Below are 16460 nucleotides of genomic sequence, written 5' to 3'. Positions count from 1 at the left end.
CTCAATATTCTCCACAGGGTTTCTAGCGTCGAGAATATTGAACTTCTTTTTGTCTTCTTAAATCGAAGCTGTGGAACCTGTGCAAGTCTGAGGTTTATTAAGATTCGACGAAATAAGATTACATTGGAGTACCGAAGTTTTGATAGAATCTAAGTATATTCGAGGCGTGTTCGGAAAGTCTTCTGGCCCGCAGATGTATCCTTTTACCTGAATTTGTTGTCGCGAAGAACAGGTTTCTACCATTTACGAGGAACCTTTAGGAGTCGACTGCTGAATTTTATGCATTTATGGGAATTTCAACGTGGCAGAAGTTCGCAGAATGCACGCAATATAGACAAATACATAAAATATGCATAGTATGGTACATGTTATTATGATATTTGGAAACAAATTGCTGGCTAGGGCCTGCTCTTTCAGCTACGTTCATAAAGGTATGAATTTACAGAAATATATCCAGACTATTTGTGAGTGCCACTACCAAGTAGCATAATCGTCCGGATGTTCATCGACTCGTAGAGAACATCATCGACCATCGTCGACTTTGCGTTCGTTGATGATTATACAAGTATGGAGAATAATTTAAAACCTTCGAGTAGCCGTGACACTTTTTCCAAGTAAATTTCACGCGATAATAGAAAATTTACATACTGTCCAATTTACGTCGTACATACTGCGCATTTAAATAAAAATGGAAACGAACCAGCTATTCGCGATTCTCACGTAAACTCGCAGACTACCCGAGTTTCAGTTCTAATTTGGGGCTCCGACGATGAGGAGTAAAAAGGCGTAGAATTTGTGACTCCACACGCGAAACGTATGGAATAAATGGACAAAGTGGCGTGGTATAGGAGGTTTCAAAGAGGAAGCAGCGTTTTATATAGGTCGTTCGTTAAACGAAGTGGCTCGCTGCAAGGCTGCTCGTCTCGGCTGTGAAACGGTGCATAAAAATGCACTTACTTAGCCGCATAAATCGATCCGCTCCGGTATGTTTACACCGCTCCATAGCGGTATACATATAAACCCTCGTCCCTCTTCTATTCTTTCTCTCTCTTGTTCTCTCCATTTCTCGTTCAGCGACGATGGTAAGTAATGTCCCTGGAAAGAAAATACGATGCCGTGTACATGTATATGTATATGCACAATGTAGAGGCTGGTAGGCGCGAAAGATTTTCTCTGCCACGAAGCTGGCTCTCTTGTAGTGTTTTAAATAATCATGTGGCTGTTTTCTAGTGAGTTGGTCGGCTTCCTGAGAGTCGTTGATGTATACCGTTCTCGCGTTGAATTTCATCCAGTTGCCTTTGTGGGGTAGTTTTTACATGATGGAACACGCATGGAGTGTTTTCTAAGGAACCTGGTATCTCTAAGATATCCGGATTCAGTTTTATTGGAATATATTTTCTAGACCCTTTTGTTCAAGTTTCCGTAAAGATCCTTTTGGAAAAGTTCACGTTTAGCACGGTCTTTTATTTAGGGTAGCTTTTTGAATTATGAAAAATATGTGAGAAGCCTTCTCTAGAATATAACTCTACGGGGTTTACTTCTATTCCAAGTTTTCCACTCACTTCGCATCACGTTACTAGACAAATCTTCAAACTCTTCGTTTAAATTTCGAAGTTGGCTGGAAATTTCAACAGAACCAACGTCTTATCTTGTAGTTTTTCAGGTACAGAAACCCGATAAAAAATAACGAGGAGATACTTGGAAAGTTCAATCGTTATTTTCACTGCTGACCAACTTTGCTTAATAATAATTAAACATCCTATTTGTTTTCTTATTCGTCGTGATACATTCGCCCTCTTCTTCGCTGTTTAAAACATGTTGAGAATTGTGGATCTGAGTCGCGAAATAAATATATGGGAATACTCACGTTACACGTAGAAATGATATTAAAATAGTTTCAAATTTATTTAATACGTGATTTACAAGATATTCCTGGATGCACATTGCATACTCTTTTTGTCTCAGCATCTTCTTTATCGCCATGCGTACGGGACAGTTGCATTCTTCTGTTTTACGAGACGCTGCGCACGCTCATTCTGCCACACATACTCATACTCATATATGTGTATCACTACCACGCGGCTAATCCAGTGTAGCACACAAAATTACACGTATTTCAATAAAACTCTATTAATTGCCGCAAAATTCTGATCTTGGCACACGCGATCTCGTAAAACGCGGCGCAAATATGTACCTAGCCGAAAAAAGGAGGGAAAAAGCACGAATGAAAGAAGCGACGAAGATAATATAAAACGTTGCAGGCGGTTTTTCATTCATCGAAACATCGTTGAGCCGAGTGTCCGAGAGATCGATAGCGTCTGACCGGCAAGCGAGTCATCGCTTTCGCCTTTTTTCTGCTTTATTATCATTAGGCCGGTTGCGAGCGTGCTTACAAATTGCACGGCTGAACTCGTTAATCACCCGACATGCGAATAATTGATACGAATGGCCGGCTTTAAACGACCGACTGTGCGGCCAGCCTTTAAACGAGGACGGATTAAAACGCGAGAAAAAGGAGGGAAGATAAATTCTGTTGGCGGAGTTTTATCGCGGATCAACCTGCTGACAATTGTTTGCGCCACTTCCTTCAGTTTCCCGAGATTTTACAAGCGTCGATAAATGGCGCCATTGCTATTTTTCTTAGGCTTTTTGTTTTATTTTAGAGCAATGAATTTTCTATCGTCAAATTTCTGCTGAATTTTCTTTACAAACTATAAATTCGTAGGAACGTATTTCTGAAGAAAGTGTCGCTAGAGGATAAAAATTGATTGCCTTTAGCGCACGTCTTGCAGTATTTCGTGACATCGTCTTGCGAAGCGAGCTCGCCATTAACGTAGATTTTTATTAAAAATCGATTTAATGCAAAGACTGTGGACAGAACCGCTTAGTCTACAATTGATTGCATGCTATTTTATCAATTCGCCGATTTTATTTCCGAGTAAGAAAATTCTATAAGGAAAATAATTTCATTTCGCCGATCGTCCGTGACGAACTTAGAACGAAATCGAAAAAATCATGTCCATGAAATCAGAAATTCCACGAATCACAACAGCACTCCAATCCATTCTTCCACTTCATCGTAATCGCGAATCTTCGAACGAGAACATTCCACTCGAGTCTCGTTAAACCGTAGTCGCTTCGAGGCAAGAATCAACGAAGACCTAATTAATTTACTCTGTGCAAAGAAATTACGGTCCCCTGCCGAATTCCTCGGCCAAAATTTCCATTTCACCGACTCGACGTTAAGAATCCTCCTCCTAAGTTCCTCCCCGTTCTACCTTCGTCTAACGACGAAGAATTCATTTTCCAAGAACAAGCGTCGCGTCAGACCATAATCAGACCTAGTCCGCACTTATTCTGGCAATAATTGCGATTCGTCATCAATGATCGAAACAAAGCGCTTGGTTCGTGTTTATCTTACAAAATATATTTATTTCGCCAATTTTCTCTATATTTTTCTTTTGCACTGTTAATCGATTTAGCAAGTATGCGAATAAAAGTAACATATATGTGAAATTTATATATAAAAATCTATGAAATTTCGTGAAGACCCTAACGCCCTGTAATGTCTAATACCTGAAACGTGATAGTCAATATTTCTAATAGAAATATTGTTGAACCAAAACCAGATTTGACAAAATGAATGTGACTTCAATATTAAAAAATTGATGGTTCACCGCCAGAAACAAAAATAAATGACAAGTAGCGACTTTTGTTACTTATGAGCAAAACGTGAAAAAGGAAACTGGAAACAACATTGAGCAACAATCAGCAACTTTTTCAAGAAATATTACAGATTATAAGAAAGAACGTTAACGAGAATCTCCTCGTTGTTGGTTGGGCGAAGACGCAGCTTCACGACATCTGTCTCTTTATCTCATGATGTCTCTGTTTCGTTCGTGCGCTTCTAGCGTTGGAACGCGTTTGTGCGAACGAATTCCGGACACGTAGCAGCGTAATGGTGCAACGCAATGCTCTAAACATCCAGGTCACGATAGCGCAGTTAACCTGTATATCCGTCGAGTCCATTTCGCGATACGTTCACGCTGGAATCGTCGTTGTTCGCGTTGTATCACTTTAACCAGGAAACTGACTCTGTCGAGCGGAACGTGTGCTGAAATGGAAAGACATTAATTTTTCGAAAGTTAGGAAAAAGAATTGCCATCATTGAAAATTGAAATTAGAAATTAGCGGTATTTTAATAAACTGTGTTCGTTGAGAGGCTGATGATACGCTGATGATCGTTCCTTTTTTTTTAAATTCACAGAAAGAAAATCAATTATTGTTGAATAACTGTTAGAAACGTTTTGTATAAATTGAAGAAACTACTGTGCCAAAGTGCAAGTAGTTGAAAAGCAATTGAAAATCAATCGCAGTGAAAACCATTTTTTCAAACTGTACTATAAATTCATAGCCAATTAATATTCATAGTTACAATTTACATTTTCAAATATGAGATCTAATTGTAGCTAGCATTTCTCAGGTTTAAAGCAAGTATAATTAAAAAGAACGTTATTTAACTACCCCTCCATAAGCATAGCGTATAATTTCTACTCGAACGTATATTCTATTCATAAATCGTTTCATTCACATCACGTGTGCGGGATAAATCGGCGAAATAAAAGCACACAAGCTTATAGAGAACTCGTAGAGCTTGAGAGTCGCTTCGATCACTCAATGGCCTGGTTTATGGATATCGGTGCGGCGATATAATCCAGATGCAAATTATCGTCTTCCAGCTTCGGTCCACGGCGCACTTAATCAGCCTCGAGCACGATAGCATCGTGAAGAGCCACTCTGCCCCCCTCCCCCCTATTAGCCCCGCCAAGAGAAATTCCCAGGGTGACTGTCACAATTAGCTTAAGCAACTTCTAAGCACAATGACCGTTGCTCGAAGAGTTTCTCGTGCGTCCTCTCGCATTTCCCTCACGTACCACCGCACCCCTTTCCTCTTCATCTCCAGTCTCTGATCCGCGTTCCGGAAACGGATGTTACTCGCGGTGAAACGTAAAACCCAGCTACTCGAGGTATTTTGCTGCTCTGGGGTACGAGAGACAATTTTTAATCCTCTTACGTTGCATCGAGTGTACGACTGAAAAATATAAATATACAAAAAGTATGAAAAATATATGACGTTGACAAGTCTAATGAAACGATGGATTAATTAAATCGATGGATTAGCAGGAAAAATATCGTCACGGGCTTATTCAGAAGAAAACAACTTCCGTTTCCTAGACAGGTTTTTCATACGGCAAACTTCAAGCGAGCTACTGGAAGCTGTCAATACCTGAAAGGGGATAGCGAAATGAAGTTAAGAGACACGACTTCCAGTTCGTAGGTTTAGGGTGAAACGAGCAATCGAAGATCGGAACGCTTTTCCATTGAACACGGATAAATTCGGAAGAGAATGACAGCAATCACGTACCTGTAAGCTTCGCGACAATTACAATTACAATTACAATTACAGCTTGAGTAAAAGAAAAAACCGCAATGTAAAATCGTTGCAAACTTTGACTAATCTTTTTTTATATAAACAGTAGTTAGAATAGAATTGGTAGTAATAATCGTTACAAATTGTTTATTGCAATATTTTCTTTCTTATATGTATTTTGTAGCTTTTCTATTAATTTTTGTTCAACGTAGTAGTAGAATTTCCACTGCTATCAGTCGTAGGTAGACTCAGTACGAAGTATAATTGAATTATCTACGAAAATAGAAAAATCTGTCTCTTCGAAACGAATATAAAGTTTCTTATCTTTGGACATAAGAGTCTTATATTATGTTATATTAATTTAAAACAAGAACAAATAAAATGGAAGGAATATTACGATAATTTTGCGATGGTGATTGAGAGAGTGATACGTTAGTCTAGTTTCCAAGTTTCCAGAGAGAACTCATCGGTTGTCTCGTGACGATCGACGAAATCGAAACTTACTCGTACAAACTAGCCTTTCAATTCTGTCTGTCGATAGGAGTAAATTTTATCAAGAAAGTTAACAGTTCGATATAGCGATTCTCGACCTGAGGGTAGTTGGAGAGGCGCGCATGTCAAACGTTTCCCCTCGAGCGTGCAACTACCTTCAAATTTCATACGTATACCTGTGAATAACATCGTTTGCTCTAGCGAGACATGCAACGTGGCTCTAGCTGCGCTACAATGTCGAAACATACTTTGGTGAATTAAAAAAAAATAAAAAAGACAAGAATTTTAAATCAATTTTCCAATCTGTAATTGATGTACATGTACAAATTTTTGGGATCAATCGACGAAGGACGTCTTAAGATACTATGAAAGCAACGTGGAAAATCATATTTTCGAGAAAATTGCGTTTAGACGCGTCTGCGTGTGATTTTCGTTTTCGCCACACACGCGTTTCAGAAGAGTAGAAAGAAAATTCTATTTCAGGTATTTATAGAGGTTTGAATAATTCAGGAGGATGTGTCCAAGGGGAAAACACCGTGAAAATTGCAGCGAGTGATTTATGTTTCGCTTGGTCATGGGAGATGGTCTTTTGAGGGATAAGAAGTGGCTAGGTTTGATAGTAAAATGCAACTTAGATTGGTAAAACGCGATAGCGCGAACATTAAATGTTATTCGGTTGGAATTTTAGATGAGATTCAAAGAATCGCAGAGTTACGCTGAGAAATAGTGAAATATGAATTTGCAAATGGAATTTGAAAATTTGATGGACACGAGGTTAGTTGAATTTCGACGAGGCAGCGTTGTTAGCATCTTTCTCTTTCTTTTTTTTCTGAAAGCGTAGGTCAATGAAAAAGAAGAGCTTAAACATGAATGACCAAGTTTGCTTATGTTCTACTATCCGTCATTCCACTATTTCTATTACCTTTCAAACGTTTCTAATAAATTGAAAGATCTCTAAATACAATCTGTTCAACACATTTTTCAAAGATGAAGAATCTCTCAGATTCTCACGCGATTCCTCACACAAAGTACTTCTGACCAAATACGTATATTTCTCCAATAAAACGTCTCTAGTTATCCTTACACAATATAAAAAAGAACGACAAGATGAAAAATAACTGTCTAATAGCGGAAGCTTGCAGCGCATTGTTATTCGTAATTTCTACAACGAATTTCTCAGAAACAAAGAAAGTCTCAGACATCGTGCTGAGGGATTCTCACGCGATTCCTCGCGCAAAATGTTTCTCAGCAAATACCTACTTCTCTGATGAAACACCTGTAATTATCAGGGAACAGAGTAAAAAAGAACGACAAGATGAAAAATAAAAAAGTATCTAGTAGCGGAAACTTGTAACGTATTCTCAGCCATAATTTGTACAACGAATTCCTCGGGGATGAAGTAACTTTCAGATATCACGCCAAAGGATTCTTACATAAATCCTCGCACAAAGTGCTTCTGATCGTAAATAAATAAATCAATCAATAAAATATCGCCGATTATCACGAAACAACACGAGGAAGGAACGAAAAAAACAAATATCCGAGGAATAAATATCCAGTAGCGGAAACTCAGCGTCGACCTAGCAGAGCCGAGATTCGCGTGCGTGCACGCGTGCTTTCGTGACTAACGCACAAGTGAGACACCGTATCGCACGCGATCGCTCGCACGTGAGTGCGTCTTAATTAAAACGGGGTCGCGAGCCAACCGGAGTAACGAACCTCCGACAAGCTAAGGGGGTTCCACTCTGCTGTCCGCCTTCTCCATCTCTATTTTCTCCCTCTCTCTTTTTTTCCTTTTTTTCTCGTTGGAGTGCTGATTGCGACAACTTGCTTTCGAACGTAACGAGATACCGATCTCTCTTGGTATTTGCAACACCTCTCTCTACGTTCCTTTTATTAGTTTTTCGCTTATAGAGAAGCTACCCCGTGGAGAACTGAAAATAATCAACGCGAACGGGGACACTTTGGGCTGTGAAAAAATTGACGACGTCGAATTGACGATGAATCGCGTTAGATTCGCAACAGCAAATCAGATTATGAAGTTGTTCGAACGATGGAAAATGAACCTTCTGTTGTGCGTTTAACGCGCGTACGGCGATAATTAGGCCGCCAAGTTTCATGCAGATTTTGAGGAAATGAGACCTATAACATTTATTTCTCTCGACTAAGTATTATGATAGCCGCTATTTTATGAATTTTATATATTTTTGCGATTTTAAATTCATCGTAGATGCATAAATATTCGTTGTCATTTTGCTTTTCTTGCATATTAACCGTTTATTCGAATAATAAATACAATCGAGACGTCTAGGAAAGATAGAGTTAACCGATCTAGTTTCTAGGAACATCAAATATTCTCAATGCATCTTACGTTTATTATTCTCTGGACATTAAAAGGATTCTTCATTTCCATTCAACGAATTCTAAATCTTCGGAAATCCATTGAATCGAAGGTATTCAATAACGGAATCTAAGGATAGAACCAGTTATTGGCATTAGAGAAGTAGAATATTTCACAGTTGCTCTTTCCGCTTTTCGTAAGAAATTACCCGGATCGCTTTTGCGTTCCTTTATAAGCGTGGAGAATCGTCTAGGGAACTGGTAGTAGTAAAATCAGACCAGACGAAGTTCTCAAATTGTCGTTCGCGGAAAGTTTCCACGTGAATTGCGCAGCTTTTTAGTCGTTTGAGAAACAACACGAAGAGTGACGTATGAATGTTAACGATAAATTCTTGTCGATAAACGTTGTGGCAAGACAGGGTAGCTGTTAGTATTCGCGACATCTTAAACGGCGGATCGCTTTCCACTGGTAACATATTGCTTAGAAAGTTGTGAATGTGGACCGCTTTTCTGCCGGGGTATCGTGCGAGTTTACTGCATCATCGTACACATAAATCTTCTCCGTGTCTCGGTCGTATTAAAATCACTATTTCCTCCGACGATAAACAGTATTCCTCGTTGAAGTATAAAACACTCGAAGTCATAAGTTTTATAAAAGTTGTTCACACGAGCTGTCTCGGTTTTTAAATTTACATCGAAGGAAAGATTGCGACCAGCCTTTTTACCATAACGTAAAAATTAAGTCTGACGTTTAATGCGTAACGCGACGGTTCTTAACCATTTTGCAAATATATACCTACAAAACGTGGAAATTTAAATATCATAAATTAAAATGTCTACTGTGTAAATAAGAGTTAAATGATACGCGTATTGTTGATTAAAAACCATTGTCGTCGCCTGTATTTCCTTTAAGATAATTCTCGGCGAAATGTTAGCCAAACTGGAATTTGTTAATAAATGTTAATAGACGTAAGGGTGATACGACATCATGAAAATAATAATTTTGATTTATTTATTTTATGTTTATTTCGAGAGGTTAAATGTTAATATAGATAATTGCAATATCCAAATTTTTATTAGTATTAAAGAAAAAATTTCACAGAAATTAATAAATTCTCTTTATGACATTTCGATGTAGTTTCGTGCCATTTTTGGTACGGCTCTTGAATATAGCTTTCCTGTATCAGGAAAAAAGGTAAAAACCCTCTCTTTTCAAATCCTGCGTATGTCATCGTGTTAAAATGCATCAAGTTTCGTTAACAAATTCTCCATAACTGATAAATCGATTCCAGATAGACAACAGTTTCTCGTACTTGAAATTAGTTTTGCTCGAAATTTAAAGATAATGGTCTTGAATGTTGAAGTTCACATGAGAAATATCTTAAAATAGCATCCTTCTAATGAAAAAAAAAAAAAAAAGAGAAAAGAGAAAATTGACAAGACATTCATAAATATATTAAAAGAAAAAGGTGCAATAACCACAAAATGTTACACAAGTATCGTGAAACGTTAATCTCGTTTCTTTCTAACCAATTTCTAGCAAACTGCGTTCCTCTCCAAAGCCCTTAGGATACCACAAAACATCCCTCACGGATTACTTCAACAGCTTTTCCCCATTTCGAGTGTGGTAAAGCGGTTGAGTAGTATAGGCGCGTGTGTGGTCAGACATTGAACACAGACCCTTCGAAGGCGGCCTAATAAAAGCCGAAGGAAAGTTGCCACTTGTTGCTGAATTACGCAGTAGAGAACTATACGGGCAGCGATGCTTAAGCCAACCAATATCGTCTCGGTATATCCTGAGAAACGGAATGGCCGCGTCGAGTTCGCATAAATCGTACGGAAGGGAAACAGAACTCGAGAACCGTGTAATCTTGACGCTTTTAACATTGAACACACGCGCCGTAGTGCGTGTCTGTCCCTTCCGTTTCCGCCACGTTCTGGTAACAAGGCGAGATTTATCGCGATATCCATTATACGTTTGAACGCACACGTTTGTTATACGTTTGTTGTAATGTTATAACATTTTCATTTTTAGTGGATAGAACGTAAGTTCGTTGACTGAGGCGAGATTCCCAATCGTATTTTGCCTTAATCCTGTTGTCTTCGTTATTTCTTAGGTATCTTTTTTCTTTTTCTTTTTGAATATTTTATTCGCACGAAACGTGGAATATATGAAAGATAGTAAAATTATATTGAATACTAAAATCACATATTTCAAAAACTATCTATATCTTGATACTCTCTGTTGAAATAGAGCATTCATTTCGAGAACAACTTTGCAAAACGACTGTTAAACCTCGTACTATTATATTGGTAGAAACAAATTGGTAGAAGTAAAATATCGGAGTGAATAATTTTATATATCAAAAAAGTATAAATTTTCTATGATTTAAAGTATCATAAACCATAAGATTAGAGGGTACAATTTCGCACATCAAATACCGCAATCACGACCCTCTTTCAATCGCACACATACCAGAAACAAGATATCTATAATTCGTTCTTAACCCGAAACACACTCGCAGACCAGAGAACCAAGAATCAAAATTACTGCTGTACTTATCGTACAAAAAGCCAACGGCACTGAAAGAAAGAGAGATTTTCCTCGACGATATTCTCTGCGGATTATTTCTATATAGAGTAGAAAACGCAACAGCAGTCCGCTCTGAGCTTATGCAAGAAAAGATCAAAGCGGTTTTCCCAAAGCTTGATCGTATGGATTTACGCTTCGTTAGTTGCCGCGGCCGCGCCTTTGGCCTTATTATCGCTATAGTAAGCGGTCCACCGGGACGACCGACGACCGATGGAAATTGCTGGCGAAACCGCTCGGGATTATGGTAATCGCACGATGCTCCCTACGTACTCTCGTTAATTTACCTCGCTCCTCTTTTTTCTCCCATCACCTCGATAAGGCTTCTCTCTGAATCTACTTCGATTTCCATTGTAATTCCTTGCGCGCTTATCACGCGAAGACGGTTTGAATACGAAGGTACGCAATCTTTATCGAAGAATTTTGTTATTAATGTATCTGTTGGGAAAATCGAACTTTGCTTGATTAATGGTGAGTTACGGTTTAATCAATCATCTTCGGTGTTATCTTATGGCGATGTAAGGTGGATTTGTTATGATGCTAAGGATTTCGAGATTTAGAGTTGCACAAATCGGTACACTGGAACGTCGTTTGTATAGACGAAATTTTAGAAGCGTTTAACTATTATTCGACATGTCGCCGATTGTCAGTCCACTTACACGAACGTCTAATAGTAAGACACGCGTTGTGTGACACACTCTCACGTTTCGCAATCGATACAAGTTTGCAACATTATTATGTATTTTACAGCAAATGTGGAATGCTCTTGTACGAACATGAACTTTTATTAACTGAACGAAAAGTTATAGGTGGTAGAAAGAAATATGTGGATTCTTATTATATGAACGACCTGATTATACGAACCAACTTGTCCATACACATAAACGCAGTTCTATCGTATGTCACTTAAGTCAATCGTTCAAATCAGTAGGTACTTCTAGTTTCTGTTTCATATGAAATCCCTTTTACCCTTTTTTGAATCTTCGAAATTACTACGCTGTGGAGACAGCATTATGTACCTATATTACAGGAAACAAAGAAACTCAATTTTTTAGGATAACATTTAATTTGATACAGTAAAATCATATATTTATTGTACTATTGTATTGTCATTAGACAGCCTATTTATGGTAGGCTATTATTATTTATTCCCAGGTTTATTAGACTAACGTTAGAAACTTTTACTAAATAAGACTTTGATCTTTTCTAAAAAAAAAAAACTACGAAAAATTGGATAGCTAGAAACATGTACATGCGTATAATATTTCTATTTTATAATCATATTAGAATAGAATTATACTCTCCAAAATGTCTACCTGTAAATATCCAAAAGGCGGAAATTTTACGTTTCTTTCTCGAAGCCACCACAACCTTTTCTCCAAAATTCCATTTGGAAAACATCATCCTCCGCTGCTGGCGCATAATATTTCCACTCTTACCTTCCCTAGAATACGCATTAAAACTCAATTCCTCGATCTGCGCGCCGGATTTCCTCATTCTTCCAAGTGAAACAGATAGAAATCCCAGCTTTACGGAAGCATATTTCGCCGAGTCACGTCTCCGCGCTTCATCCCCCAAGAAAACCAAGACTTCATCCGTGATTGTGGATCAAAAAACCGTGGTAAAAATTCCGGTTCAGTCCCCGTGTTGGCCAGCTTACCCTCAAATCCATGGCGTATACTTGGGAAATGTTTCCTTTTGAACGAGTTGTAAACGTCGGAAAATAACTTGCCTCCAGTTACGTACGTCTCCGTGTGTATGGAGTTTGCCAAGTAACATCAGTTGGGAAGTTTCCCCCAGCGCTGTGTGCCTTTCTCTCTCTCTCTCTCTCTCTCTCTCCTCTTCAACCATCGTAATTTCACTGTGGAAACATTCGCAAACAAGTTTACCTAATCTCCGAAGTAAATTCGTGTACGCGTGTTTGACGTTGCTCGGGCATTAATCGTGCTCGATTAATCGCGCTAGGTAATTTCGCGAATCGACCTTGAATTTCCCCAGAGAGAGAGAGAGAGAGAATCGCGTTGGTTCTTCCGGACAATTCGTCTGCCAGCCATTTCGGTTCCAAGCTGTTCAGACGATCATTCTAATTTAGCTTCTGCTGCAGGAAGCAGTTTCTTGGAATTAATTGTGTTTCGACGAAGATAAAGGTTGAGGTTTTCTGGTTAGAGCGGTGATGAGAGAGCGGTAGAATTATTGGGATTTCGGAAGGTGGCAATATTTTTGGAAACGTGGAAATAAGAAATGGTTTTAGAGGTAGAAATGAACGTAGAAATGGACGCGATGAAATGGTTTTTAAATATATTGCCAAGCACAGTAATAAAATTCGAACACGATATCAAAGTTTGGTTAGAGTTAATTGTGTTTGGAAGATAAAGGACATTTACGTTTAGACAAGTAGAGTCAATGGGCAGAAATTCGTTTAATTAAACCTTAAGTTATTCCTATAAACGGAGTACAGATAAATGCAGTGCGGATAAATGAAGATTTGCTGTATAAATAAATTATGCAGATATTTTCAATACATATTTGATATTCATTCTATCTCTGCATCCTAATCTCAAGTCTCTCCTCGCGCTCTCTGACGTTCGAAACTTGTCAGTTACTCGCTATAAATACGTAAAAAGCTCGCTAAAATATTTATACCGAATTGTTGTACCTATAAAATTAATTAAAAGAAAGTCGAACGATCTCATTATTGTTCGAATGCTCTGCCAGAGATAACGAACAGGGACGTTTGATCGATCAAAATAGTGTGATGACAATTCACATAATATAGATCACTTCCTGAATTACTATACTTTACTTGATTTCGTAGAAAGATGCGTAAGAAAATCGGGAGAAGATAGAATGGCGAAAAAGGAAATTAGGTCGTTAAAAAATATAACTTTGGATTGGTTGACGATTTCGTAATAAACTGGCAATTAATTTGCCCGAAGGAAATATGTATTTTACGTAATTGCTTAAATTGATATTCTTCAGTTTCCTTTTAACCCAGCTCGGTAATGAAAGAGAAACATTTTAAATAATAATTAAAAATTATGTTAATAACTCGGTTGATCTCTGGATAGTCTTTATTAATAATAAGAAAACGGTCTGAATAATTTCTTTTTCTTTCTGCTTCAGTGTGCGGTGACATTCACGGACAGTTCTATGACCTGATGAAGTTGTTCGAGGTGGGCGGACCACCCTCCACGACGAAGTATCTCTTCCTCGGCGATTATGTAGACAGGGGTTATTTCAGTATCGAGGTAAGTTTGAAAATTCATTACGATACTCTAGTTCGCTCGAACTTCGCACAAACGCCTCCGTAGATCGTTATCGCGTTAAATAGAAATATTAACAAAAAAAAAAAAAATGGCATCGCTGCTGCCTGATAATATCAAAACTTCTTATTCGAGATAAAATAATAATTTTAATAGTGATACAAACGATTGGATACAATATTTATTCATTACGTTCTTTTATTTCATTGAAAACTTTCATTTTATACAATAAAACAGGAATTATTATTTTATCCTCCGCTCCAATTGAAATTTTGAATTGTATCGGATGAATTCCGTGTCCTTGAGGTTTTCGAACGCTTCCATAAATCGTTATCGCGCCGAATGGTTGGAAATGTAACAAATAGCGTAGAATCTTTTCCCTTGGATTATTTCCTGCGCAAGAAAAATAATAATTTATTTTAATAATTTTTCTTAAGGACAGGAAGAGATTGAGATTTCTTGTTTCAATAGAAATATCAAGAAAAATAATTATTTCGATAATTCCTTCTGGTATTATCATTCTGTGATCGTTTAATTTTATCACGATGCTCCACAATTTTCAAAAATACGTTTCTCCAAACAAAATTTCGAGAAAGATGTTCTTTAAAAATTTCATTCCACCCTATATAATATCAATGATTATTTTACTATCTAATTTCGTTCTATTATCGTACCAATTGAAATTTAGCACGATATCGAGCAGATTCCAAGTTCTTGAAGGTCTTCCCATTACGATAGAACACGGAACGCGTGCAGACTCGCATTCACGAGGCACGTAGACCGGAAGCAGAGAGTTTCTCTGCTCCTTCCCTCGATTATCGGACTTTCTAATTAGCGATCCGCTCGGTTAATTACCAATTAATATGCTCTCCGTTTGTCCTGGAATGTGGTTAACCATCGAGAATACGAAGTTCAGGCCGTTCTCATTTGAAATTCCCGCGTTCGTTCCAAACTTGCACGGATTTATTCCCCTTTAGGTACTACGAGACGCGCTTTATAGGATTTCTCATATTTTCCTAGTAATCGCGAGAGCATAGAGAAAGGAAATCCTATTACGTCTGCCTTTGAAAGAATTTAGAGGAAAATAGCTTTTCAGTCGAATAACAGCGATTCGATTTTTCAGCATTTCGAAATTTTTATCGAAAATAAGAAAGTTTGAAATTTTGGTTTACTAATCGTACGAAATTGCCAGTTAATTAGACGGCTGTGAAACAGAATCGTTTAGAGTTACATTAGCAAGTAATTAGAAGCAGTTTGCGTATTTCCGATGACTAGACAGAGGGACATCGTTGATACAAGTTTTCATGTAATTAGTATTGTTTGGTAATCGTAATCGTATTTATCAAATTCTCCATTTGCATTAAAATGTATAAATAGTATAATGTAATATACAAATATTCTATTTATGTTGTTCCATTTCCAAATATTAAAATAGCGGAAAGAAAATATTTGTTCTTCATTAATGATTAATAAAAAAAAACTGAAGTATTATTAAAAGAAACAAAAAACGATAGTAGGTATATGTGCTATAATATACAATAATGATAATGATAAATGTCAAAGAGGGCAAAATAAAGGAAGACGATGTGGAAGAAAGTATGCAAGTACTCTCAATTATTACAATAATTGATTCATCCTGTTATACCAACCACGATTATTATTAACGACAAAACACGTAAATTATTCCTCGATATTTAAACACATCGAACTCCAACTCAATCGTCCCCGATATTTCATCGTCAAACAATTTTTTCACAAATATAGAACCGTATCTGTATGAGAAGAAATCTATAATACCATAGTAATAAATAACGCTTGCCGGAGGTAGATGACTTGTCGTCGTCCATGTGAAAGGACGTCCTCACGATCGAGCAAGATGAAAAGAATTTCAACCGGTGGCTGGATTGAAAAATCGAGAAGCAGTTTACCGTCCGTTTTTAAGAGGATCTTGCCTCGACAACGTGAGCTTCTGCGTGACCGTGCTCGCACACGCGACCAAGAAGGACGCAACGAGCCTCCATCGAGAGATCGATACTCTCTATCCGCAATATGCTTCGCTGGATTCTCCGGAGAACGCCAAGAGAAAACAGATCCTTTCAGTTTTCTCTATGAAATACACATAGGCCTTCTACGATGTTACGGTACGAGAGGAAATCGCGTAGTGTCAGCCCTTGAGCTGGCTCTTCAGGTTTATATTCTTTACGGTTATTCGTAATTAAACTGTATAATATTCTATGCAAATTTTATGAACGTTGTTAAAGAAACGGAATAATGGTTGTATGGTGGAAAATGCCAATGGTGAGTGCGCTATGATTATATTAGGTTGTCCGAAAAGTTTCTTTCG

At 37.8% G+C, this 16460-nt stretch overlaps 1 protein-coding gene across 8 annotated transcripts in view; it reads left to right on the top strand.

Moving 5' to 3' along the window:
- Nucleotides 1-16460, top strand: part of LOC122567226 (serine/threonine-protein phosphatase 2B catalytic subunit 2-like) — a 232276-nt gene that overhangs the window by 130854 nt on the left and 84962 nt on the right. For all 8 annotated transcript variants that reach the window (XM_043725577.1, XM_043725576.1, XM_043725583.1 and 5 more), the window contains exon 3: nucleotides 13977-14101. In XM_043725577.1, coding sequence (XP_043581512.1) covers nucleotides 13977-14101 — 125 coding nt within the window. The remainder of the gene's footprint in view (nucleotides 1-13976; nucleotides 14102-16460) is intronic.

This window comes from Bombus pyrosoma, linkage group LG4 (assembly GCF_014825855.1).
Source record: "Bombus pyrosoma isolate SC7728 linkage group LG4, ASM1482585v1, whole genome shotgun sequence".
NCBI lineage: Eukaryota > Metazoa > Arthropoda > Insecta > Hymenoptera > Apidae > Bombus > Bombus pyrosoma.
This window is presented reverse-complemented; position numbering and strand designations above follow the sequence as displayed.